Source organism: Aplidium turbinatum, chromosome 2 (genome assembly GCF_918807975.1).
Source record: "Aplidium turbinatum chromosome 2, kaAplTurb1.1, whole genome shotgun sequence".
NCBI lineage: Eukaryota > Metazoa > Chordata > Ascidiacea > Aplousobranchia > Polyclinidae > Aplidium > Aplidium turbinatum.
In genome coordinates this window covers 56,287,128-56,314,944 of record NC_137473.1, presented here as the reverse complement: position 1 = coordinate 56,314,944, position 27,817 = coordinate 56,287,128, and the positions used below count along the sequence as shown (strand labels likewise).

At 38.2% G+C, this 27,817-nt stretch overlaps 1 protein-coding gene across 1 annotated transcript; it reads right to left on the bottom strand.

Annotated features, from left to right (window-relative positions):
• Nucleotides 1–561: 561 nt before the first annotated feature.
• On the bottom strand, nucleotides 562–6,578 carry LOC145764460 (uncharacterized). Its single transcript, XM_082576074.1, has 8 exons — nucleotides 6,460–6,578; nucleotides 6,032–6,183; nucleotides 5,560–5,715; nucleotides 5,306–5,466; nucleotides 4,078–4,220; nucleotides 3,415–3,549; nucleotides 3,017–3,176; nucleotides 562–2,399 (listed from the first exon to the last, which is right to left on the bottom strand). Exons 1-8 carry the CDS (start codon nucleotides 6,576–6,578, stop codon nucleotides 1,947–1,949), a joined length of 1,479 nt encoding a protein of 492 aa, XP_082432200.1. The 3' UTR covers nucleotides 562–1,946.
• Nucleotides 6,579–27,817: the final 21,239 nt, after the last annotated feature.

The window sequence follows — 27,817 nt, the reverse complement described above, 5'->3', positions numbered from 1 at the left end:
ATTTTTTTTTCGGTATTTTTTTTTTAAATGTATTCTTGAATGTTCAGTTTACGCATTTTAATGCTTAATTCCCGTTTGAAATTTTCATTTAGTAGGCCTTTAAATAATAGTTTTTCAGTGGAAACAAAAGCAAGTGCAACGCATTGTTAAGTGCAATTATGCTCGTGACACTTTACTTCCCTGGCCAAGATCTAACGAAAGTTTTCGGCTTTCAAAATATCGTCAACGTTTATCCATAGATGTGTATAGTTCGCACACGAAAACATATCGCAACAAAGTGCAGAGTTCTGTAATGGCAACTTGGGGTGAGTTTGTCACTGCACTTCAGCGCTTGACATATCATGATAAAACACATAATTATCAGTGCTGAATTTACGTAAGCAGGTAAATGCAGGAATGGGTCACTGACCTATTCTCCATAGTCTATATACTCACAAGTCTCAAACATAACTGCCACAAAAATAAGTTCTTTTCAAAAACGTGTACTCCAAAAGGGCATCTTTAACCAATTTCCAAATGTTAATCTCTTCAGAGGGCCCACAAGGAATTTATTTGTTGTCATTGCTTATTTATTACTAGTTGTTATACCGTGCAGTAACTGTAACAATTCTTTAACTTTTGGCCTTTCAAACGCTGCTTTCCGAATTTTTAAGTACTGCTGATGTCCTTTTTTTCTCTGTCACCATAAATTATTTTAGCAGAGTTCTGGGGTAGGTTGGCATGTCTTTCCCCAGGCCAGAGCCGTTTAGCCAACGTATATAGCATACGTTGTTGCCACCTCTCCACCGCGTTGAGGAGAACGGTTGGTCTTAAGAAGAGGAAAAAGACAAAAATTATCATACCTGAAAAGGCGGATAAACCAAATATCAAGAACGACAACAAAAAAATTAAAACAGTGGAGGACTTCATATTTTTAGAATCAAAAATAAGCTGGGACTTGAACAGCTTACCAAAGATAAATACAAGAATCACATTGGGAGGAAATGCATTGGTAAGAATGAATAAGATTTGGAAGTCAAACTGAAAACAAAACAGAAGCTGATCAAAAGTATAATAATCCAATTACAACTTACGGATGCGAATCATGGACAATGAACAAAGCAGACAGAAAAAGGATTGAAGCTTTCGAATTGTGGTGTTGGAAAAGGATGCTGCGTGTTTCTTGGACAGTAAAACGACAGACAAACAAATTTTAGACCAAATTGAACTGGACATATCTCTACAGGCTTGAATAGTGAAACAGAAACTTTCATATTTAGCCACATTATGAGGCACATCACTGAAAAAATATATCATGTTTGGTTGGTGAGCGGAGGAAGAAGAATGGATCATCTCAAAACGAGACGGTTTGACACAATGACGAATGACAGCGGGATGGGCATGGGAGAGCTGAATGAGGTTGTGAGGAATCGAGAGCTGTGAAGGGAGAAGGTCTATAGAGTGACCGAGAGTTGAAATCGACTGAACGGATGATGATGATGATGCTGAGTTTCCAAGTTATTACTAACTGGTTGAAATGAATTTGTACTTTGTTGTTGGAATGCATATCAAGCATAAAATGCAGAGAAAATTTACAAAGAAATACCAAAATTTGTTTTTGATAAAACTACATGATAGAGTCTAGTTATGACCAAAGTTTTGTTAAGTACAAGCAATCAAATTTTGGCATCATTTAGAACCAATGTGGAGTGCTTGTGATAAGTAGTTCAAGAAATACTTCGAAAAATCTAGGTTTTTTGTTAGTTGCGCCCCCCAAACTTTTCACTGTGCACTTGAGGGCAGTCAAACTGTAGTATTTTTACTTGAAACTTTTTTATGTTGAATTTTATGGCATGCAGCATAAGTTTAATAATTGTAGGCCGATGGTTTCCGTCCCTGGTTAGTGATTTCGTCTCATCTTGATTATCTTTCACTTTTTTGAATCTGCTTTGAATTTGTGATTGAACTTATGACGTAAACAAAGCTACAGCTACCGCCGCAATAAGCGCAAAAGAAGCATTGAGAGAAAAAGTGACGATGACAACTGACCCAGAATTGGGGAAAGTTTCTTCTGATGTTAATTTCATCTCTGTATCATCTTCATTAACAAACAGTGACGTAACAATGTCGTCTTTCTCTGGACGATTAGGCGCAAGCTCTGCGCACTTACCAGCGATTTTACCGTAAGCGACAATGTCTTCCATGATTGATTCCGCGTCATCCTCTACACTCCGTTTTCGCTTTTTTGGAATCGGGATTTTGTTTTCTGCCGCAAATCCGCTGCAGGATCCAGAAGAGAGTAATTGTTTCTTTGACATGCTCTTTAAGTTGCTTCCACGAAATGATTCTGGAAAGCTGCATTCCACGTCCATCGTTGAAGCATGTTCACTACTCTCAGTTTTTAAATGTTGAAGAAGTTTCTAAAATTTTCAGTCAATGAGATTGATAAATATTTGACGAGCAAAACAAAGTATGGCTTTATGGTTCAAAAGCGCAAACTCTCTATCAAAGATTCATTTACTTGAGAGGTTAACTGTTATTTCTTAATTCACTTCTCTATCAAAGCTTTGACAAATATATTTTTTTGAAACAAAAACATATAATTTTTATTGAGAACATGTTTTTAAAATATATTTTATTATTGAATAATTTTGAGGATTGAACGTGAAAGATTGATTGAGCTGACACTAAAGGATAACCATTAAGTTTGCAAAATGATCAGAATGCTTTACAACATTTAACAAGATAGGCCACTGAATTGCAAAGTTTTTCCCCAAAAACTTGTTTACACGCAGCTAGGATCGAACCCAGGCCTTCGTGCAGCTGCCAGCAGCAAACACCTGGACCGTCGCTTTGAAGTATTCTGGCGTGAATTAACTGACGCACCAGTTGCCCAGGTTACCACTTTATCTGGCACAGATTTTCATATTGTCGGTTGAGATCAATGCCTGATCGGTGAAAATTTGTTTCAGACTGAGCTGATATCGATGGAAAGTACCTGGTTTTACAATGTGTTTGGCGTTAAATAACTTCTCACCCAATAAGCGAGCATTCTGCAGTCACATGACCATTTGTTGTGGGATAACGACAACATCATTGGTGTAGCAGTGCTCAGAGAGTGACGTAATGGATTAGCGAACCAATCAAGATGTAGGGTTGCCAATTGGTTTCCACTTAATACCAGTTCTCGAAGGGAGCTGCACGAAAGCAAACAGATTGAAGAGTAAGAAGACGTGGTTGTGATAAACACAAAATCAAATCAAAATCTTTTTCATTGAAAATATTATCATTGTTACATGAACAAGGACTCAAACAAATGATTTACAGTGCTACAAATGCTTAGAAATTTTTACTTAATATTTTGAAATGTGCAAACGTTATGGGATTTCAGACAGAATGAAACAAGTTTTGGCAAGAGCTTGCTACCATAGTTACCATAGTTTGTTGAACAGTCCTCTGGGGAGACTCTCAAGTTGGTTGTTCTTCAAATTGATTGTTGTGAGTTGTGTGGCTTCATCAAACGCGTCGGCTTCTATTGTCGATATCTTGTTGTCGTTCAAATATATCTCGCTAGAAACAAGAACAATGACCATTGTTCATTGCAGAATGTAACTCATGAAATGCTGCAAGAGAGCGTATGAAGCGCAACAATGGCTAAAGTCTACTATACACATGACAATACCAGTAACAATGGCTATGATGTATTCGATTGTTTGAAACAATAACTTCTAAGTGGTGGAAATCATAGTACTTTTGTTGGATTGCAACAATATAATGTAGGATTGCAACAATATAATGTTGGATTGCAACAATATAATGTAGGATTGCAACAATATAATGTTGGATTGCAACAATATAATGTAGGATTGCAACAATATAATGTTGGATTGCAACAATATAATGCTATAAACAAGATGCATTTACGTCATTATGTGCACTGTAGCACAAAGCACTTCAATGTATAGTAACTTTGAATTTTAAAAATATGTTTGTGAGGTTGATTTTATTAAAATTTATGTTTTGTTTACACGTTACAATAGAATAAAATTACTAATTCAAAGCAGATCATCACAATCTAAAAACATTAACGAGGCTTACTGCAAGTCTGTCAAATGTGAAAAGTTCTTTCTGTAAAGGCTCTGAATCTTGTTTCCGCCCAGATGGATTACTTTGAGAGCTTTAAACTGTCCTGGGTTAGGTTCAAACCCAGAACGCAAGAGATTGTTTCTCATGTTCAGAACCTGCAGATGAAAATTCATCAAATGATCTTTTTTCGATGGTTTCACAAAATAGATAAAAGCTTTAATTTATTTGATTTCACTTTCTCTCACTTAATGAAGAGGTCAATTGACGATGTATATAAGCAACAGCACACGCTTGATAGAAGTCAACGAATGCTGTATCATCAGCGCAGAATCGGACCTTGCAATATGCTGCACCATCAGTGCAGGATCGGACCTTGTAAAATGCTGTATCATCAGTGCAGGATTGGACCTTGCAATATGCTGCACCATCAGTGCAGGTTCGGACCTTGTAAAATGCTGTGTCATCAGTGCAGGTTCGGACCTTGTAAAATGCTGTATCATCAGTGCAGGATCGGACCTTGTAATATGCTGTACTATCAGTGCAGGATCGGACCTTGTAACATGCTGCACCATCAGGGCAGGATCGGACCTTGCAATATGCTGCACCAGCAGTGCAGAATCGGACCTTGTAATATGCTGCACCATCAGTGCAAGATTGGACCTTGTAAAATGCTGCACCATCAGTGCAGGATCGGACCTTGTAATATGCTGCACCATCAGTGCAGGATCCGACCTTGTAATATGCTGCACCATCAGTGCAAGATCGGACCTTGTAAAATGCTGCACCATCAGTGCAGGATCGGACCTTGTAATATGCTGCACCATCAGTGCAAGATCGGACCTTGTAATATGCTGCACCATCAGTGCAGGATCGGACCTTGTAATATGCTGAATCGGACCTTGTAATATGCTGCACCATCAGTGCAGGATCGGACCTTGTAATATGTCGCATTTAAACTTAAAACTTTTAAACCATGAACAATAAGAAATGGATCAACCAACGCGGTTGGTTTTTCTCTTATTGTTTACTACCTTGTCTAAAGACCTACAGGCCACATTAATTTGAGAGGGCCAAATATATTTTTTGGTTAATCTGCTGCCCCGCAAAATCAGTAACTACGCAAACACTATACTACTATATAACTATGTAATTATACAAACACCTGTTGGTGGCCGTGTAGGCTATGATTGGTTGCGATAAAATCAGCTGACTTTATCTGAACCAATCATATGAAACTTACTGAGAGACGAGAGCGCTTTGGAAACCATCCCACGTTGAATGTGGTTATCTGGTTGCCATCCAGGTTAATGGTTCGCAGCTCAACCATCCTCTCAAAAGCACCAGGTGTCAAGTGTGAAATAACATTCTCAGACAATGAGAGACTCCTCAAGTGATTATGAGCTAAAGTGAACAAAAAGATAAACAAAAATAAATTAGGTGAACCGAATATCACTAGAATACATCTATGATGTCTTATCAAGTAAACGCAACTACCTGGAAAAGCCTCAGAGCTGAAGTCGGAAATATTGTTCATAGATGCATCAAGATGACGCAGCTTCCCAGCTTTGGAAAACGAATTCACGGGAATGCTCGTAAGAGAATTGTCGGAAAAGTCAACCCATCTTAAGGAGATGTATTGTTGAAGGACAGCTGAAATACAATGAAATGTGTCACAGACAAACTATAGCAACGAACACTCAAGGTCGGCTGCTCTTTAGTAAGGCTGTTCAAAACGAAAATGTTTCGAAACCAGTTTTTCTGTTTCTGTCAAAAGTAAGTAGTTTAAATAAAAAACTTAGCTCCGTTGCCGGTATGAACACTTTTGTTCTGGTGTAACAAAGGAGAAATCCTCGGAGGCTGGACCCAAAATGCATGAAGGAATACTCAAACAAAGAAGATAAGAATGAAACAATTTGCCATCATGATCAGAAAGTCTGGCTTCAAACCGACAAAGAAAGTTCATTACCAGGATCAATGTGATCGAGGCAGCTGTTGTTCATGAACAAATAGATCGCTCTGTCGCATGGCGCATACGACTTGACCTCCTCAGGTTTTGGGATGCACGTCAGCTTTGTCAGATCGCACCACAGCGCCATCTGTCGGTAATCCAACGTGCAACTGAAACAAAAACAACCCTGGTCAGGGGATTTCCCTCTTGCATTACAGTGTAAATATCAATCAAACAAACAAACACCTCTTGGTGCCGTCGTTCAAGCCAAGGCCACCGCGGTCTTCATTTCCCATGCACCAGAAAAACCCAAACAACCCACCAGAAACATCCAATTTGAAATATTGCTGTGAAGTTTATCAAATAAAAACTTTTCTAAGTCAAACGCAAACAACCAGGCGCTTGTGACGTCACAATTGCCATGACAACGCTTAGTTCGTGCTCACCCATCGTAGACCTTCCTTGAATCATTCTCGGTACATTTCTGGCTTTCATCGCTTCCCCCGTGGACGAAGCTGCTAATGATCATTCCAACGATGATGACATGAAGACATAAATTACGCATCTTGCAGCTTGTTCAAGTTGAATATTAAGACCACAAAGCAAGTTTGCAACATAGAAAACTAAATTAATAATACATACAAAGCTACTTCTCGATTTTGCTGTGAATAATACTGTATAAAAAAAAGGACTAAAGAAAAATCCTGTGACGTGACAATCACGTCATCCATTGATTGTAGTCCTACAGTTGGTTATTTTATGTGCATGTCTTTTCAAGACAGTTAGGCTGTCACACTTGTCAATTAAAATATTTCTCGTGAGTTAGGTGAATAATGCAGTGCTGGCATGTTTGGTGTATCGCATAATTCTTTGTTTTATATATTTATATCCTTTGCATCTATTGTGCAGTGAACCGTTCTACAATCATCGAGTGCGTCCAGAGTAGCCACGTTGCGTTGACTTATAGGAAAGTCGTATTAGGCTTAAACGTCACACTTCGATGCAGTGGACGCGCATCTAACTACACCAGCAGTTTCCAAACTTACTTGGTCCCGCTTCTCATTCAAACATCTATCAATCTTACGGACTTCTAAGTTAGAAGTTCTAACTTTTCAAAATTGCGGAGCCCACCGATGGAAAATGCATTTTCTGTGATGTAGTTTTGCTAAGTATGTAACCATGGTTGCTTTACAAGTGAGACTCAACAGTTAATGCTTAAATTTTACTGTTTTGTCTTAAAATAAGTACACTCGCAAATTCCCCTCGAACATTCTACCTAAAATCTAAACAAAAAACTTATTTTAAATTGAATATTTTTCTTTGGGCTTGATATAAAGGTAAATATATTAATTAGTTATGATTTGTAACCGGGAACTTATTACCTGTCAATGCTTATTTCATGGTTTGCAAATGAAAGCAGCGATGATAAGAAATTCTGATTTTGTTCGGTTTAATTTTTGAACTTACGTCTTTTTACAACTAAGCACAGAATATCAGACCTCAACAAGCAAACTGAGGAACTAGCGAGCCGTCGCTTTGGAGACGCGACTTTTATGCCCGAACAAAACACCTGAGCTAAGTTAAGGGTCAACTAGCTGGGAGCCAACCTATCAACACGCTGCTATTGGGCGTTATTGAGGCGTATTGCCAGTGTTTACTCCAGACAGTAAATATGTTGTTTTTTACATTGATTCAACGTCTACAGACGTGTATTTATTCCTAAAACAGAGATAAACAACCGTAATATATCGTTCGTCTGCTCGATTTAGCTGTGGCAATAGGTAACTTATTAGCGAAGAGTGCAATTTGCCTCACAAAAATACAGTTTAAGCTTGTTTGTTCAAGCACGCTCCATTGGTGAGATGAAACGGCTGCAATGATGGTACATGAGGCAATTCATGCATCGCTGCATCAGCCAGTAGCGTAGCCAGGAATTTTGAAAGGGAGAGGGGGTGGTTGACCACCCAGCAGCGGGGGTCTGGGGGGCCTTCCCCAGAAAAAGCTACAACAGCATAGAGATTTACCCACTGTAGCCCACTAAGCTATCTCTGTTTTTACTCGATTAACTCTGCCAGTAAATTTGTCTGTTTGTGCATTGTTCAACGACTGTGGACGGTGAACCAATGCAAAAAATAATGATTTGCTGTATGGGAATTAGTGCGAGACGCCACTGAGCACACAAGCCAAGACTACAATTACCCCACCAAGCCCAAGCATGATCAGCGTGACTGAACCTTGTTGGCCTACCGAGATCAAGTTTATTGAAATGTAAACATACTGCAGGTTGCTACCACTACAACCACGTCATCGTCGGAGGCCATCTTTCAAGAACTGAGCGAAATGCGCGGTATAGGACGAAACTACTTCTACCTACGGTACATTTCCATCATTAGCCTCAAGTTAAGATTTAAGAAACGTTTTTGATTTCAAACGAAAGAGAAATCTATTCAGACCCAGCAAACATAGATAACACTGGTCTACAAATTTCAACTTTTTTTTTCAGGTTTGGGTTTTGACAACTGATTTTGGCTAACTTTGGGGCGCTGAATCCGAAAATGAACTCAGATTTTCTCTATCACATCAAGTTTTCTTTCTATCGTTGCCATTATTAATGAAATTGACCAATTTTTACCCTTTTTAGTGCAGTAAAATGTCAAATATAATTATTTTCTGACAGCTATAAACTTTCAAACATAGAGATATTTTTACACTAAATTCATAAATTGGTTCAGATTTCCTTTAAAATAAAAAAAATTCCTGTTATGATAATAATCGTAATAGGACATAGTGGAGATTGGTAGCGTTGGGTTTTTCCATGCTGGCTTGAATTCCCTGTCTTGGCTTCTCAGGCGTTATCTGTGGGTCAGCTGCTATCTCTGTGCAGCAGGGTTACCAGATGTAAATTGGGCAAGGAGCCAACTGCACGTTCAAAAAGGGCCAAAAAAGAGCCAACTTTTTAAACAAGGGGCCAATTTCGTTTATTGCAACAATATAGAAGGGCTTCTTCTAGAAATGGGATTACCACAGTATGATGCAGACGAATGGAGACTTTTCATTGATAGCTCCAAACGAAGTTTGAAGTGTGTTCTACTTCACAATGGTAACGTGTACGGTTCTATTCCGATAGGACATTCGGTGACAATGAAAGAAGAGGATCAGAACATCAAAACGTTCTTGAAAAGTTAAAGTACCATGAGCATGGTTGGCTCATCTGTGTAGATTTAAAAATGGTGAACTTTTTGCTGGGGCAACAAAGTGGCTACACCAAATACCCATGTTTCCTATGCTACTGGGACAGCAGGGCCAAGGATCAGCACTGGAACAAAGAAGAGTGGCCTCCAAGGCTCACCTTGACACCTGGAGACAAAAATATCATACGTGATCAGTTAGTTGATATCAAAAAGATCCTCTTGCTTCCTCTTCACATCAAATTTAGTCTCATGAAACAATATGTAAAAGCTTTGGATCATAAAGGAGAGTGTTTTAAGTATATATGTTATGCTTTTCCTGGTCTCAGTGAAGAGAAAAAATAAGCTGGGATTTTCAATGGACCACAAATCAGGCAATTGTTAAAGGATGAAAATTTTGTAAAATCAATGTTGCCATTCGAATCAATGTTGCTTGGAATGCTTTCGGTGCTGTTGTAAGAATTTTTTTGGGAAACAGAAAAGCAGAAAATTATAAAGATCTTTTAAGGGAGCTACTGCTTAGTTTTGAAGATTCGGGATGCAGGATGAGCATCAAAGTTCACTATTTGAAAAGCCATGCGGATGAGTTTCCAGAAAACCTTGAGAAAGTTAGTGAAGAACAGGGTGAACGTTTCCACCAGGATATTAAAATTATGCAGGAACGTTATCAAGGTCGGTGGGATTGTCATGATGGCCGACTATTGTTGTAGCTTTAAAAGAGAAACTCCAGATGCTGCTCATAAAAGAAAGTCCCTCAAAAGAGCCTTTTTAAGCTTATAAGTGAAGAGTTCATATTTATGAAAGCTCTTTTTTTGACTGTTTCTGAACTCGCCCTGCCCAAGTCCCTATGAGTCAATCTTTATTTTGGCACTTTGCTATTTCTGTGTGTGTCTTCAGAATTTCTGCACTCCATTGGAATGTCTATGTGCATATTGTGTGAACTGTAGGTTATAATTCAGAAAATACCTTGTCACTGTCCTATCGACATGTTTGTCAGCATAATGTAGCGTTTGATGTTATTATGGTTGCTCTTTTGCATGCCTATTTTTTATTCCAAGGCATGAAATTTTAATAAAGACAATGCAAATTTGTGTGAATATAATATAGAATGCTTGTTTGTTAATTAAAGCTAGATTATTGCAGGTAAAACAGAGTTTATTGCATCAGAATGCCTTGTTTTGACAACAGAGGGGGGGCAAAAATGGACTTTTTTCAAAAATTAGGGATATTTCATATCTCAAAAACGTGATGTGATAGAGAAAATCTGAGTTCATTTTCGGATTCAGCGCCCCAAAATTAGCTAAAATGGGTTGTCAAAACCCAAACCTGAAATTTTGTGTAGACCAGTGTAATTATAAAGTTACCATTGCTCCAGCATGCTAAGCGAAACTGAAGTTTCGAATCTTTAGAATTCCCTGAAACGTATCTCCAGTTTCATTGTTATTTACTTTTTGTTGTCTGGGTAGCACTGCTGTTGTAATTTTTCGAAGCATGACACATTGACACTATTGAACAGATTGGCCACGTTGATTCAAAGTTCCTTTGTAAAAAGAAAGTAAATCGTTCACAAAAAACTAACATGGACAAGTCATGCGCTGCCAGAGGTTTCATGTTTAATCATCAAACAATCATCAGGCGCTAAACCGAAAGACAAATATAAAAAGCAAGCAGGAAAAAGTAAAGATGCAACCAAGCAAAAGGTAAAATTTACCTGAAAAAAAGTTAAAATCAGCGCGAGAGCAATGACGTCACGATGACGTATCCGGGAATCTCCTCCAACATCAGGATCGACCGGAAATCCAAAAGGATCAAAACAGGAACAGGAAAACGATAGACGAATTGTGTTAAATCAAAAATCATATATCATTCGAAGCGGGGAGGGAAGGAGAATCAGACTTACGCTTTAGCAAGGCTTATACTCGGCTTAAAAGCTGAAAGATATAAGCCACCTGCGGAGGTGGTTTAAGCCACTGTTGAAGGAAAAAGTGTTTGGCTAATACTGGAGGTATTAAATGTAGGAGGTTTGTTACAGCATTTTTTTTAGAATGGACCATCTGGTGCAAAAGCACGAGACTTTTTTGATAGTTTTTACTGGTATTGGCATTGACATACGGTATGGAAATTTCAAAGTAGATCGTAGAGTAACTTACTCTGCTGGAATAGTCATGTAATACCTATTCACGCAATATTAAGTAAACCAGCTAAATTAGACGCGCTATTTTCAATGAGGTCTTCGCGCTATGAGATCAAATTATGATTCAACAGAACGCATTGTTTTGTTTGCAATGTGTGAGAATTAAATCGAAAACCGATAAAAGAAAAGGTGCTTAATGGTCTTGGTCGCAGATAGTGCCTGCATTAACGACGTCTCTTACCGCTACTATCACCTAGCTATTCTGACATCATTGTTTAAGCCGGCCGCTAAGGTTTGACATCGACTTCAACGATCATCGCATGTTACGTAATAAGAACAATTATTATCAGTGGCGTATATTCAGGGAGTTCAAGGTGTGCACTGAACACCCCAACAAATCCACAAAAAAAGAAAATTTTGCAACGTTTGCACCTTTAAACTGTCTTTCCAAACTGGTATTCTTTAAATATGCTCTGCGCAACATTTGCTAACTGTCTTTTGTAGCTGACTGTACCATCTGCAATACAAAACATTCTGCAATTTTAAAAACAACCGCATGTTAAACGCGGTACCAACTACCGCTCTTCTAGTGATGTGAGAATAAGGCAATCGCTGTGAGCCTTCGTATTTCCTTCTCCAGATATCCCTGATAGAAAGTTAGTGACGTTCTTAAAAAACAGTCACAAAAATTGTCGATGTTCTTTACTTTCATGATACTGGTATTCTAACATCTTGCTGCATGCTGATTGCTTTCTTTTCAATTGCAAAATTCGTCCCCTTCTAATTTTAATACTCCAACGTTTGAGGTCATTGCCTTTAATTTTTTCGGTCATTACCTTTAAGCTGGGTGTGCACTGACAGCTTGGCGAGTGCTATTTAAAATAAACAATTAAGAAAAATGACGTCACAACTCACAAGGCAGCGAAAACAGCAATGGTTTTAGTTCAGCCAGGCTGTGCACTCGCTGATCTGCACACCTTGGCGCGTCATTGGGGGAATCCCAAGCAATAGCAAGTTTTAGCTTGTTGGATTAGAGTTTGAGGTGATCAGCGTTGGAAACAACTTTTGCTAGAACTGAAGCAAAAGCAAGCTTTCTACGACGATGTAATTCAAAAATTTATTGCACAAACAAGAAAAATCGAATTATGCTATAGATGAATTTTCCTTCTGTAGTCGAGGTGTTAAACATTTTCGTTTTTACTAAGTATAGTACGGCAGATAAAAGTACAGCCGACCAACATAGCAATCGACTTTCTTTTCTTGTTTATTATCGAGTTGCTTTGCTATTGTTTTTGGTTTTAACTTTCACCTGTTTATTTTTAATTCGCTTGTACATTTCTCAAGGTGTTGCGACCGTGCCTAATCCTTGCATGAAGTAAATCATTTCCATCTCGAGCACGCTTTAACTTTCGGGTTTTTTCGAACTCCTGCTGTGTTATGGCAGTAATATTGTTCGTTTTGATGGTCGGAAATAAAAACTGAACTGAAGTATGTGACTTAGAAATGCAACTTAATGTTTGATATTATTAAGTCTTTCATTCAATGCGCTGTCAAATAAATATCTATTTTGTATTCTTCTCCATTCCGACAACATTATTTTTGTCAGTTCTGTTCATGTTCAGAATTTGTGCTGAAAATGCTCTCAGAACGCACCAAATTCAATGTTAATTTTAAAAATTTTCTGGGGGAGGCTCCCCAGACCCCCCACTGTTGCTTTGCCGTCACTGAACACCCTGCCAAAGCGATCACGGTACGCCACTGATTATTATTATATCTTACAAGCAAAAATAAAAAAAATTGATCTCTTAAAACAGCTCTGTACAACAGCTTGTCCCGTGTATAAGTTGAACATGTCTTTTTGTGGGTTCCACACTGCTTGAGATCATGAGTTTTTGCGTTTTATTTCGATAACTTCACTGTCTTGGTCGTTGTTATTCACTCGCACGAAAAGGAAATGAATCGGCTTGTGTTCCAAATGTTCCCATTATGAGCTAACAATATCAAAATTTGTACGACTTTGTGTGCTTCATGCGTAAAACTAATCCTTTCAAGCAGCGGTTCTAATAAATTCGGTTTACGACCTAGGTGTCAATATAAACAAGACAGTAAGCTTAATCAAAGACTATTTTAATTGAGTAAAATAGCGTTGTAGTTATGACGTCATCACCTTTCTCGCTCTCCAAGGTTTTTTGAAAAGTTGGCGCCTATGGGATGGATGCCCCCTGCCCTCAATTTTGTGTGGATAGGGGCCAGGGGTAATGGTGCCTTTTTAAGGTCATGTAAGCTATAGCCTACTGCACAATTATCAATATAACAATTTCTGCTATTCACTTTTAGCCCAATTATAATCTTTCATTTTTGCCTCAACATAATATTGTTTGGACTTCAGGAAGTTTAAGGTTAATATTGCTTGTAACATTACTTTTGTAAATGTAAAATGTTGCAAAGTCAAAACGCATCCAAAATAACTTGAGTTACCCGATTCTTTCGAATTGATGACTTATTGTAAACGAAGCCCATGTGCATACTGGCGTAACGTTGTTTCATTGTTAAATGAGTATTTCTTGCTTGGGAATGAACTTTTTGTGACAGATCTGTTGCGTCGTGGATTACTTGGCATTTACATTGGTCAACGAACGACTTACTGAGGCAACTATAACGTATTTCAACATCACAAAAAGTACTTTTTCTAGTTGGGAGTTTAAAGCACAACATTGCCTTATTTGGTGGTTCAGCAAATAATGAGGAACTATAATAAAGCTCGCGCCAACAAGTAGCTTATTTTCGACCCCTGAATTGAACCAACACAACCAAGCAGAATTATAAAACTCTTGAAGTCTGCAAGTTCTCTTTGTCTAGTTGTCTAAATATCATTTGAGATAAGCACAAAGCACAAGTTTTCAACCATTTTGCAATTTTCTCAAATTGAAAACTATAAATTGTTTTTAGGCGCAAAATTTCAACAAATCAACAACATTCTACAAAAGGCCAAAGATTACGGTAAAAACGAAGCTAAAAAATAACTTCTGATTGTAGCTGGAAGTGTACAGGAGTCGGAGTTTTGGGTTTTACACTTTGGTCGGAGAGTGGAGCTAGCGTCTGAAATTCTTGGGAAAAAGGGGACCCGGAATCTGATTTTTGCCTGTTGATAGCCTACTTTCAGCGTAGCCTACTTTCAGCGTAGGCTACTTTCAGCATAGCCTACTTTCAGCGTAGCCTACTTTCAGCGTAGGCTACTTTCAGCGTAGCCTACTTTCAGCGTAGACTACTTTCAGCGTAGGCTACTTTCAGCGTAGGCTACTTTTAGCGTAGGCTACTTTCAGCAATTCAGCGTAGCCTACTTTCAGCGTAGCCTACTTTCAGCGTAGCCTACTTTCAGCGTAGCCTACTTTCAGCGTAGGCTACTTTCAGCGTAGGCTACTTTTAGCGTAGGCTATGTTACCAAGATTTACTTTGCACTGACGCAGTTGTCATTGTTCTTCTGTTGTTGAAGGAGATGTCACTGATTAATGATAAATGCATCAAAACTTACATCACTGTTCATACAAGAAGTGTTTACTATTAAATACTTTATTAAATTTTGTGACAGCTGATGAGGAAAATTTGCAAAAGCCTTTATTCTTTCGTTGGAAAAGTACAGCATTGTTCGAATTAATTGAAACTGTCAAGAAATCGGGCTGAATTTGTGTATACTTGGTTTATTGTGTGGTTTATTAGGATTTAAAATCCGGAGAATTGCCAGGCCAATCTAACACGGTAATCTTGTTTTTAATAAAAAAATTAGTGTTTTTTTTTAAAGAATGGCATGGTGCGAGGTTTTTGAGAAGAAGCGTTAAAGAAACCCTGAAGCCCTGCCATTTCAATCAATGTCTAAAACATCCCCTAAAATGATGTTCTGGGTAAGTTTTAGCCACAGTGGTGTTGGATCACTGTTTTCAGTGGAAGGAATGATGAACTCTGAACGATATATCGATGTGACCACAAAAAAAGTTATCCTAGACTTGCGAAGAGCATTTCCAGAAGGTAGGAGCATTTTTCAGCAGGACCTCGCACCATGTCATTCTTCTAAAAAAAACACTAATTTTTTGAAGAAAAATAAGATTACCGTGTTAGATTGGCCTGGCAATTCTTCGTATTTTAAATCCTATCGAAAATTTGTAGAGCACAATCATGGCACGATGACGCAAGAAGGACTGCACCACCACAAGGAAGCTCATGGAGGCCATCATTCAGGTGTGGTTTCGGGACCCAAAAATTGCAGAAAACTGCAAAAACCTAATCGAATCTATGCCAAGCCGTGTTTGTGCAATATTGAAAGAAGGTGGAGGCAACATTAAGTATTAAATTATACACGTCTGTTAAATTATCACAATAAACCAAAAATACACAAATTCAGCCTGTTTTTTTGACAGTTTCAATTAATTCGAGCAATACTGTAATCTTGCCATGCATGTAAAAATCGTTTAAAATGAAGTCGTTTTGAAAAAATGCTGCGTACTTTGGCCTGTTTGATTCACAAAACTATTGTCAAAAAGTTATTAAACTCATTCAATGCAATCACAAACAAGCACCAGTGGCGTACCTATGCAAAATGGCGCCCATGGCAAAGTTTAAGTGTGCGCCCTCTTTAAGTTAAATAGAAAATCATGAAGAAAATAAATGTGTTACTGTCGTTTTACTATTTTCAAAGGCAGTCACGCGAGATTGTTTCGTCGTGCCAGTTTTGTTCTCTCTGCGGAGCTAATCAATTTGATAGAATTCTGCGCTTTGTGCCTTCTTTCCAAGTTATTTTCCATATAAAAACTAGCTAACGCGGCTTCGCCTTTCTTTTTCATCTGACGTTCGACGTTGTACTGTATACTGTTAGTAGTCTACTACCAAGTGAATTGTTGGACATAATCGGACATAAGTTTGTTATGACCTTCTAGTTACTACTGTTTGCTAATGTCGTTGGTTTGTCGTATGTATCGTAAATGTCAATATTGTTTGCTAGTGTCTCATACTGGTCTTGTTTTAAATACATATTAGGCCCCACCGCTACAAACCAACTAAAGCGCGTCAATCTACTTGTCCCCAAACGAAGGGTCGAAGCCCACTAGCGTACGCAGTGGGGGCATTGGGCCATACCCCCCCCCCCCCTAAAAATGTTTTAGTAGTTAACGACGTTGATTAAGGCATTTAATATGTTTTGCATTGCTCTGTCAAAGCAATTAACAATATAGACTAAACCTATACAAAATACATGGCCCAATCCACCTACCCCATCCCAGGTAGCCTATACCAATGTAGCATAGTGTTCCCTTAAGCCTATTATACTGTAGTGAGAAACAAATGGATAAAGTCTAAACTAAAAACATACTGGGATATCATGAAGACGTCTGGGATATCAATGGCCAGTGGCGTAGCCAGGGGGTTGGGGGTTACAATCCCCCCTTTGGCATGCGTGTGACATCACGATATTGAAAATGATGCATTCAGTCTCTTTATGCTTGGGAATGATGCTTTCAGTCTAAAAAAAACTTGCCCAATTTTAAACAAAGCTGCATTAAAAGAGCGAGTTTTGCTAATAGCCTACCAAACATTCAAGCATCTCAGCCAGGAATTAACAACAAGAAAATATAGAGATTTAGCTTTATTTCCGAAAAATGCCGAAGAAAACATGATCTCATCCTTTTTCTATGCCACCGGACAGCACCATTTTACAGGAATAGTCATACCCACATTTTTGTTGAAAATGCTCTCAGAATGCACCAAATTCATAGTAATTATTCAAAATTTTCTGGGGGAGGCCCCCCAGATCCCCACCGCTGAGTGTCGTCCTAGGCGGAAACGCCGTGGGGCTTCGCCCGACGGTCGTCTAAAAGCCCCCCTTTCAAAATTCCTAGCTACGCTACTCTCAATGCCCCCCCTTGAGAAAATCCTGCGTAGCCTACGCCACTGTCGAAGCCTATTGTGGCCTCGATTGACCGTGGCCGCAATCAAATGCATTCCGCCTAAACAACAATATAAGCAAAACTTCTCAGCAAATGAAATCATTGTATGAAATATGCATAAGGACTATAACATCTGCAAATAGGCACATTATCATACGGTAGTAATTAGCTAACCAAATTGACAATGTTACAACAACAACAAATATCATACAACATATTGAAACTGCAAACGACAATTTCTTTGTAAATGAAACACATTGAGTTTGGAAGGTAGATTAAGTTATTTGTTGCATGTGGTATATAACGATAGTTAGCCTACTGGCGCTCGAAAGACACTATTCCATTGAATTTTGTAAACATTACTAAATCCAGCCATTGTATAAAAAGCACAACATGAACGCTAATTAATTAATTTAATGCTTTCGTCCTTCAGCACCACTTTCCTTTTTCTTTGTATTGGTTTGTTTCATGGTCTGCTTTTATAATTATTTGGAATTAAAAAGGGCAAGTAAAAGTTAAATTAAAAATAGGCTTGGTCTATCATTAAAACGTTTTTCTAGTCTTTTACGTAAAGGCTTAGTACTTAAAATTCATCTCAATAGAGCGCTGTGTTGACGCAACTAGCAGTGACCGACCTATAGATTACGGGGCATCCAGGCCGGATAGCGACTGTCAAAACAGCGACTGTCATAATGGCGACTTCATAATAGCGACGTAATGAAGTGAGCGACTGTCAAAACAGCGACTGTCATAATGGCGACTGCATTAAAACAGCGACTGTTATGATAGCGACTTAACACTTTAAACCGAACCAAACCGAACCCAGCTACTACAAGGCAGAGACCTGACTCAGCGAATGAAAAGATACGTGACAATGAACACACGAATCACTGTTGTACAGCAAAATCGAGGCCAGTATGATCTGCGGCAGTTCCTTCGAGCCCTTGCTCACAATTTAGAAATAAACGTGGCTTGATTTTTATTGCAAGACTTTTGGTTGTTTTAAAGTCCCTTTTGGTTTCAATCTTTTTCTAGACCCTGAATTTTATTGCAAGGCTTGACGACTTTCTGTTGTTTGGCTTGACTAGCCTATTTCTTTTTAAATCATGTGACTTCTATGGATAGTCCAAATAAAATGTTGTTTTAAAGTCCCTTTTGGTTTCAATCTTTCACTACGCAGTGTTTGCCTATTTGTGCGTGCATACGTGTGTAGAGAGGTGTGGGGGATGGAAGGTATGTGTGGAGGGGGTGAAAGAGTGCGTGTGCGCGTAAGCCTTGGATTTAATAAAAGAAGTGAGGTCGCTGTTGTGGCAGTCGCTGTTTTTGATGAATCGCTGTCGTGTAGTCGCTCTATTGACAGTCGCTGTTTTAAATGAATCGCTGTCGTGTAGTCGCTCTATTGACAGTCGCTGTTTTGAATGAATCGCTGTCGTGTAGTCGCTCTATTGACAGTCGCTGTTCTGACAGTCGCTATTTGGAACCCGAGCCAGATTACGGGTATGTTTGTCGGATAACTGTGGATAAAAATAAAAGGACCTAAGTCCGGCAGATTTTTTCCAAAACTAATAGGCTATTAATTAATTCAATTTGTCGCCGTTATTTGTTGGCATGTCGGCGGGTTTTGTGACCGTTGGGTTGTGTGCTAACTAGAGATTGAAGAAACTGATAGCGAATCACTCCCAATCCCAACATTGATGTGTTCTACTACGAATTGCGTTCATTTTATCAGTTTGATAACTTGAGGAAATTAGGTAACAGTAAGGTACCGTATATTCATACAGCACAGCGTGTGAAGTTGTAGGAGAGGCACAATGTTGCTTTTGTAACGTCACACTTCCATTGTTTAACAATGGCTACAGTAAAAGAGAGACCCTTGTTTGATCTTTGTATTGCAATGGGCGCAAATTAGATTTTGAAGAAAGTGTAGGCTAAGTCAGGGCTTCCCAAACTTTTTTGCTCGCGACCCCTTTTAATCTCCTAAAATTTTCCGCGACCCCCTTTACGGTTAAAAGGATAAACAATGCGAAATATACGTTTGTGATATTATATTGAAAGGTTAATTTGAACGAAAACTAAAAGCAAGCTATCTGTACTCGAAGCCTACTACTTTACTAGGCCTTGTAGCCTGCTGAAAACAAAACCAAACAAAAAGTAAACACATTTATTCACTGTGATGGGTGCGACTGCTCCCTGCGACAAAGCAAGTCTAGCCGGCGCTCGATGTTTGTCAATGCTGGTCTCAAGGCAGCTTCAATGTTATTTACGCTGGAACGGTATTTTATCAACTTTGAAAACACTAACACGCACATATACGTGGAGAAAAATGGCAGGAGTGCGGTTACTGTAGGGTTACTGCTAAGCCAAATAGGCCTAATGGTGAATATTCCGGTCTAACGTTGGACTAAGCCAAAAAGTGTGAAACTTTTTTCCAGAAAATTCAAGCCACAACTTAGTTGAAAGATAGATCTGCAAATTTTTCCTGAGATTTGAAAGAGAGGTAATCGGTACTTTGTTTTAGTATGGTCCGCCCCGTTAGCTCAGTGGTTACGCGCCCAGCTCAAGATCACGCGGCGCAAGTTCGACTCTCGGGGTGTGCGCTTGAGCAGCGCATTTTAGGACTGCTCTCCATTAAGCGGCACCTAGTGAATGGAATAATTCCCCGGCAACAATCGGAAAACTTCACTCTGCCAATCTCGGTAACCGGCTGTGTCAAGAGCCTTTACAAGTATGTGAAACTACCAGGAATAACCTATCAAGGCTTTGCCAGTCCGAGGATAAAGATTCAAAACCAACCAACCAAATGGGTTTTGGATCCAATCTAAAAGTATTGTCCAATTCTGGAAGAAAATACTTTTAAGCTCTTTCAACAGTCTTGACAAGTGTCGATAACCAGAGGCTTAATATAACGTTTGATTCCTCGCCATTGTTACCCAAAAACTTTTCAGTAAATGAGATTATTTCAAATAAATCATTTTTAATGTTTTGTTTCTAGATGTTTAATTTTTTGATAAACGCTCCAACTTTAGATTTCCATGTAAAAACATAAATGTTTTCTCCTTGGAAGGACAAATTAAATGCGTTTCCTTTTTTCAGGGAAACCTGACAAATAGCATAATTTGAAAAGCCTTTCCAAAAACGTCTTTACAAACACGGCGGACAAAGGCTACACTTTTTCCGTTGGAAAATTCACGACTTAATTTTTTAACACTAGCCTAATAACTTGTTAAAGCATTGGCTTTGGTTTTGAAATCTACGTTTACAATGCAGAAAAGAGGATTTTAAACTCCTATTCCATATTTCACTAGGATATATAAATTTAAAAAATACTGGTAGCCTATTGAGTGCACGACTCTTAATAGTTAAAAACTTTCACAGCATCTTGCATATAAGCGATAATATGTAGTGCTTTGTGTAAAATTTGTATACTTTCTGCGACCCCCGAAGTTCGTTACGCGACCCCCACTTTGGGAAGCCCTGGTAAGTCACAAATTTTAATTTTTACCAACCGATTTTGGCGCCCTTATCAATGTGGCGCCCATGGCTCGAGCCATGCCTGCCATACCCTAGGTACGCTACTGACAAGCACCAAATAGTCGAAACATCAAGTTCTCTTTTTTCAAAACTATTTTGCATTGATCTAGACTTAGTTAGTGGTTGGATTGATTGAATGCATCGTAACAGATGTTAAAATATACAGTGTCTTGAAAACTCATATTTCCGATCATCATTTCCAGGTTGTGCTGTTTCGAACCGTCTAGAACAGTGGTTCGCAAACTTTTTCAAACAATTTGCTGAACGGTCCCCTTGCAATTTTTTCAATTAGCGCAAAAACGGTAAATAATAATTTATTTGTTGCATGCAATTAAAAATGCACACGTCAATAAAATGGGTACACCTGCTTGGGTGTTATCAGATCTATGTTAGGTTCGGTTTGGTTCGATATGATCTTGATATTGTACATTACATTCAACGTGTTTTGAGCTAGGTATCAATGTGACAATGACTTCTGTATCTTTGACACCACTTGCGACAAAATGTTTTCCGATATCTCAGATATTCTCCTACTCACAGTGTCGTTTGACAGCGACACTTGCTTCAGCTTTTGATCTTCAGATTCTCCCAAAACGTTTGATACAATAACTTGGCAACAAGGCAAGATCAGTTGTTCTCCGATGGTGTGAGGCTTCTTAGCGATAGCTATTTTTCTTGCAACTTTGTATGAGGCCCTTACCCCTGCATTATTTTCCTTCTATTGATCACCAGTGCTACCAAATCTTGATGTCACGTTTTCTTTCTATCTCTTACCAGAAAAGAGACGTGGAAAGGTTCAATGACGTAGTTTAATAGGTTAAACCGAAAAGCAGTGAATTAAATGTCGAATAGTTCTTAGTGAAATGATATATATGAAAACGCTTGAAGGACTCCAACGAATGGTTCACCACTTCCAGCAATTAATCAAAGTAACAGTAAACAGCAATAGATTCCAACGCTTGCGGCTTTTGATCGAGTTTAACGTGATTCACTCACAGCTTCTCACACCATTCTAATTTCAATCAGAAATTATATTAGCATCAACTTTGCTTTACTCGTATTCAATACTTCAACTCTCGATCAACAATAATCTTTGCGTCTATTACCAACTGTCACCACTACAACAATGATCTCTCACAATCAACTCATAATAATCATCAACTCATCATAATAAAATGATTACGCAAATCACACCACTATTTATAAAAGGTCTGTTCGGTCTAGTAACTTTGAGAAGGTTACGTAATATTACATCATAGGACTCATGGTTCTGTCAAGTTGCACTAAATCGTAAACAACCGAGGCTTCTAGATTGTCACGTAGGGAAAATGATTCTAGAAAATAATGATTTCGCAATCAGAGATTCATTGGTGAACATCCTTGTGACATCATGACAGACGATATTTGGTGATTGAGAAAACAACAGAATGTTTGAGGTTTCGCATCTTACAGAATGATCTAGAATTACGTTACAACGATATTACAATGAAAGGTTTCTAGCCTACTGGTCATTGACCGATAATAACACGCCGCTCAAGAATTCCATAATTAAAACAGCGCGTGCGATCGAGATACAAAGCAACCCATTGCGAGGCAATGCACATTGATTGTGACACTTGACCTAAATAAACTATTAGCTTGCCGTTTAAAAAAATCTGCCTCTTTGTTTTGATAATCTGGATGATGTGTTACCAAATGTCTTTTCAGCTTGATAGGTTTTAGAGCAGAACTTGCTAAAACTTTACAACATAGCACGCACTGCGGCTTTTCTTCTCCAGAATGTATCACAGTGGAAGCGAATTGAATATAGGAATCATTGAATCTTAATTTTTTTCGAGGCTGAGCCATTTTCACTTTTTATACTCAAATTTAAGTTAAAAATTCAATTATAGTAAAGTTAAAAAGTTATTAATTTTTGGCTAATTCGACTGAGGTTAAAAAGCAAAAAGTTCGGAAAGGCATTCGATTCAAAACTTAAATCAGTAAAAATAACCAGCCTTAAATCAACTTCGCCTAACTCCATTTTAGTCAAGTAATTTGGTAATTCTGTTCTTGATCTGGTAAACACAAGTGTTGTAGAAGTACGTCACCACTATGCACTCCTTGATGTCACCAAGGCGATAGAAACGAAACAAAGGCTATCACAATCAAACGAAAGGCCAGGCTTAAAAAACTGTGTGGAGGGATGCCAAGCCAGCTTACAAAAATATATCTTTTAAGTTTGGTCAGGAAAACAAATTGTTTGAAAATTTTTACTTTCCAGAAAAGTATTTTCTTCGGGATCATTTTAATTTTTGGTAGGTGCTTCGCGGTCCCAGAAAATTGTCTCGCGGACCCCAAAAGGACCGCGGACCACACTTTGAGAACCACTGGTCTAGAATAAGCGTGACGCAAACTCAAACACCAGTTGTGCTCTGAAAAGATCTTTTCTGTTAACTTTATATTGATAAGGTTTGTTTGTAGTTTGATAGCGTCGTTTTTACTTCTCTATTCTGTTCAATCCCTCCTCTTACATCGCATCTTGGCAAACAGAGCAACCCTGAAAACTTTCAATAAAGCTATAAAACCCCGTTGATCGACTTAATTAGAACTTTTCCCACGCTACAACAATCTCCACATATGCAGAGAGTATTGGTGATCTTGAAGATCAAGATCAAGATCACCAAGAATAGGTAATCTTGAAGATCAAGATCAAGATCACCAAACTATGTGATCTTGAAGATCAAGATCACTTTCAAGATCACTTTTTGTGTACTTGAAAAAAATGAAGTTTTTGATCAATGATGTTGTAAAAAATTATTACTATAAGCAACCTGGGTAAAGGTATATAGTTGGTATTGCTAACTTTTACTTTCAACTACTCGATCACTGGTCTAAGAATTGTAATAAGTTAGTGACTGTTGCTATTAGGCCTATCCATTGCTGACGTTGTTTGCGTAACGCCCATCTCTGCACACACTGCAGAGCGTAAGCCTTCCCCTTTCCATATGTAAATAGCAGGGGCGTATCCTCAATGGAAGCAAGGGAAGCATTGCTTCCCTTGTCAAAATTGAAAAAAGAGAAGCTGATATTTTTCAGTAAAACGATTTCGTAATTTCTTTACCTAAATGCGATTTAGAACGGTTTTTAACTCATGCCCCCCGTATGATTTTGAAATCGGTTTTAATTTTAAAAAAGTTGGAAGCCAACGGAAGCGAAGATTCGTATTGCATCCGTTGCTCTCGTTTTTGCAATAAGAAGAAACAAGTTTGAAAGAAAGGAAAAAAGCAGAGCAAAGTTTTCGCAATTTACGTTTCTTTTAACTAATCGCTGGAAGCGATTTAAAAATTGCTTCCAGTCGCGGGGTTGCCAGATTAGCCAAATTCCGCGAATTAGTTTTTTTTTAAATAACTTTTCAAAATGCATAATAATCAATATTTCTCTAATATTGTAACCTTACCAGATGAAACCATATTCACCATTGTTCAATACATGTTCCATACTTGTTTAATACTCGTAATGTGGCGGATCAAAACTCATCCGCTACTTTTATAGGCTAACTTGCTATTTTTTGGGCTACTTTCAGAATTATTTTTGCTACAATTTATTAAAATCCACTACAAGTTATAAAATATATATGTAAATTTTATTATTTTTGATAGAAACAGGTAAATATATCCATTTGGCCTTTTTTGTCTAATATTTTCCTTGTTTTGGCCTTTTCTTTGTATTATTTTGGCTTTAGGACTTTTTTATAGTCTGGCAACTCTGCTCTGTTGGATGTTGTGCCAGTGAGCTACGTAATGAGAAAATCTAGGGCACTGTTATGGTTATAATATCGGCCTTGTAAGCAAAAGTTTGAGCCAAATGTTGGCTTTACACTGTTATCCTGGCTGGATAGACTTTGGAATAAGACAGGATATGTGAGGTCTAAGCTAGACTTGACTTTGTAGCTGAGTTTTTGGTGTTCTCTAATTATAGTCGCATTTTTGCCCTTTGCCCGTTCGTGTGTAAGAGCTACCTTTAATAAGTTAATAGCTGTTTATCTGCTAATAAATTTCATACAAAAATTACCCTAAAAGTGTTTCCAGAAAGCAGTATAATTCATTATTTGAGTGTAATTTTGCAAAATTTTTCCGGGGGAGCATGCCCCCGGACCCCCCTAGAAAACACGTGCCTTCGGCACGCTCTATTCCCCCCACGAGTTTTATTGCTTCCCTTGCTCAACCAACCAGGATACGCCACTGGTAAATAGCTACTTATACAATAACTGAACCAGACACCGACAACCTCACAGTGTTGACATATTTCAAGTCATGATTTGACCGTAATATAGGCTACCAAACCTTTGTACAATAAACGTGTCAGCAGAAGATAGCCTATATTCACCTGTCGGATTGTGACATGGTTGTTCTGACGAGGACGTCATGGAGCTGCGCCGAAAACATTTAAATAAATTTTTCATGTTTGTTTATAAAATTATGTTTCATTATGTCCCGCCCAAACATTTTGTTGCCAATCGCTAAGTTATGAAGGAAGGGAAGTTAAGCTTGCTAGCTCAGCTCTGCCTCTAGTGTTGCGATTAATACAAAAAAGTGAACAAAAAGTATTGAAATGTAGCTTACTCATAGCAGGAGTAAAGTATTCTCCTCAAGCGATAATCTCTCGCACTATCTATCCTCATATTTATAGTATTTTTCCTGTAGCCTACATGCCATTCTTCTCTGTTGTGCATATCTGAAGCAAACAAGTAAATTCTACTTCGTCACACTTTCAACCACGTGGTTATGATAGAGCGTCAAGAAGTTTTGTTTTTTGATATTTTATAACAAGATGCCAAACAATTGTGACGATCTTGGAGCCGAAGAAAGGTTGCAAATCTCATTAGACCTGAAGCGATGTTCTGCACTAGCAATTCTGCAACATCTCGCCGGAATGAGCATCAAGATTTATAATCTCACAGGGAATATTGCTTTAGTCATAATCGAAGCACTTACAACAAGCATCGTCAGATAAGGTTCGAATGGGGCAACGCATGAGGCGCTCGATTTCCAATCATGCGCTCCTGGTTCAGTAATGTTTGTTAAAAAAATACAGCTTACCTCTACCCAGGGTGTAATCAATTGGATGGGCGTAGTTTCTAATAGTCATAGCCGTACGAGGCCAAACCATTTTGGGGGGGGGGGGGCAGAAAGTAAATTTGCCCAAATGTGCACGCTTTTATAGAAATTGCCCAAATATAATGTATGCGGTGCATGATAACAGTGAAAAAGCAACATAACAAGATCACCAGCAGTGGCGTAGCCAATAATTTTGAAAGGGGGGGAGGTTGAAGGCGTGTTTCGCTTATGACGATACTCAGCAGCGGGGGGGTCTGGGGGGCCTCCCCCAGAAAATTTTGAAAAATTACTTTGAGTTTGGTGCATTCTGAGAGTATTTTCAACAAAAATGTGGTTATGAATATTCCTGTAAAATGGTGCTGTCCGGTGGCATAGCAAAAGGATAAGATCATGTTTTCTTCAGTATTTTTCGGAAATAAAGCTACAATTCTCTATGTTTCCTTGTTGCTAATTCCTGGCTGAGATATTTGAATGTTTGGTAATGGCAAAACTCGCTCTTTGCTATACCCAACCCCCCCCCCCCCCCCCTGGCTACGCCACTGATCACCAGCTAGCTAGAATTTCTTACCAAAGTAATCAAGATAGAACAACTGAATTAATCTTTGAAGAGCATGGTAAGTAGGAGTAACAAATATTGTTTTACACACCACAAATAATAAACAACGCCACTTAAATATTCAGCTTGTGATGTCATAAAAGACTCAGAAAAATAAACATTGCAGGAAACCGGCTCAGGGTGACCATGCGGATTCAGAAAAAAGTATCTAACAATAGAGAAATTATAATTAAATGTAATAAAACACAGACATACCGTACTACTTCTGTTCAAATAAACTTTGTTCAATCAATTAAAGTAGTTTTGATGATACAAATTTTAGTACAAAAATAAAAAGGTCTGGCAGCACTACTTCTAAAAATATAGTTAGGCTAGGTACCGTAATTTGATGACAAAAATAACTAAGTTTAATATATTCTAAGTTTGCATACAGACGGCGACGTAGGATTCAAAGAACCCAATTAGCCTAACAGTTCGTATTTACATTGATTCAATGTCTGAATATTGAATAATATTCAATCATCGGATTTGCAGAAGGCGTCGTTGGATTTTCAAAAAATCGCCGAAAAAGGCTCTTGCCGAATAGGGAACTCGCCGAATAGTAGCAGAACCTTTTATGAAAGTAACCAAACAAAGCTAAGCAACACCTTAACATTACAGTACTTTTAACAGGTATAACATGTTTTTGTTAAATGTTGTGGTGTTGCTTAGCTATGTCCATTTATGGTTGAAAAAGTACTGTGACCTCCCCACCCGAATTGTTTTGTAAAAGTAGGCTATTCACCAGATTTATATAAATTCATATTTTGTAGTTGCCCAAATCAAGATGATTCATTTATGGCTATTATGAAAAAAATTGAAGACTTTGTAAATTTTGATGCCGAGGCAACTGCATCATGCCAATTTGGGCAGTTTTATAAATAGGCCTAGACTATGATCAGATAATTTCATATTTTTTGTTGCCCAAATCTAAACGATACAGTTATGTAAATGGGAAAAATTAATGAATTTGTTCATTTTGGGGAAACTGCCTCACGCTAATTTGGACAGTTGCATAAACAGACAGTTTCATCAAATAATTTCATGTTTTTAGCTGCCCAAATCAACACGATGCATTTGTGAAAATTAATAAAATTAGCTTTATAGCAAATTTTGTGTTTTGATTTGGGCAGTTTCACAAAAGTATTAGAGACATATTTTGGTGGCTGCCCAAATTGGCATGATGCAGTTGGTTAAATGCATTTTGTACTATAGTTTGATCACCATGCAATACAATACATCAATACGGGTGTGCCAAATGAAAATTTTGTGGCACATTTCTTGTGCAAATAAGAGGCTGTACTTAGTTTGATAGGTAAAATAT

Coding starts and splice junctions, on each gene's coding strand:
- LOC145764460 (XM_082576074.1), bottom strand. CDS start 6,578: ATGCGTAATTTATGTCTTCATGTCATCATCGTTGGAATGATCATTAGC. Junction 5,716..6,031: donor CCTCGATCACATTGATCCTG/GTAATGAACTTT, acceptor ATTGTATTTCAG/CTGTCCTTCAACAATACATC. Junction 5,467..5,559: donor CAGCTCTGAGGCTTTTCCAG/GTAGTTGCGTTT, acceptor TGTTCACTTTAG/CTCATAATCACTTGAGGAGT.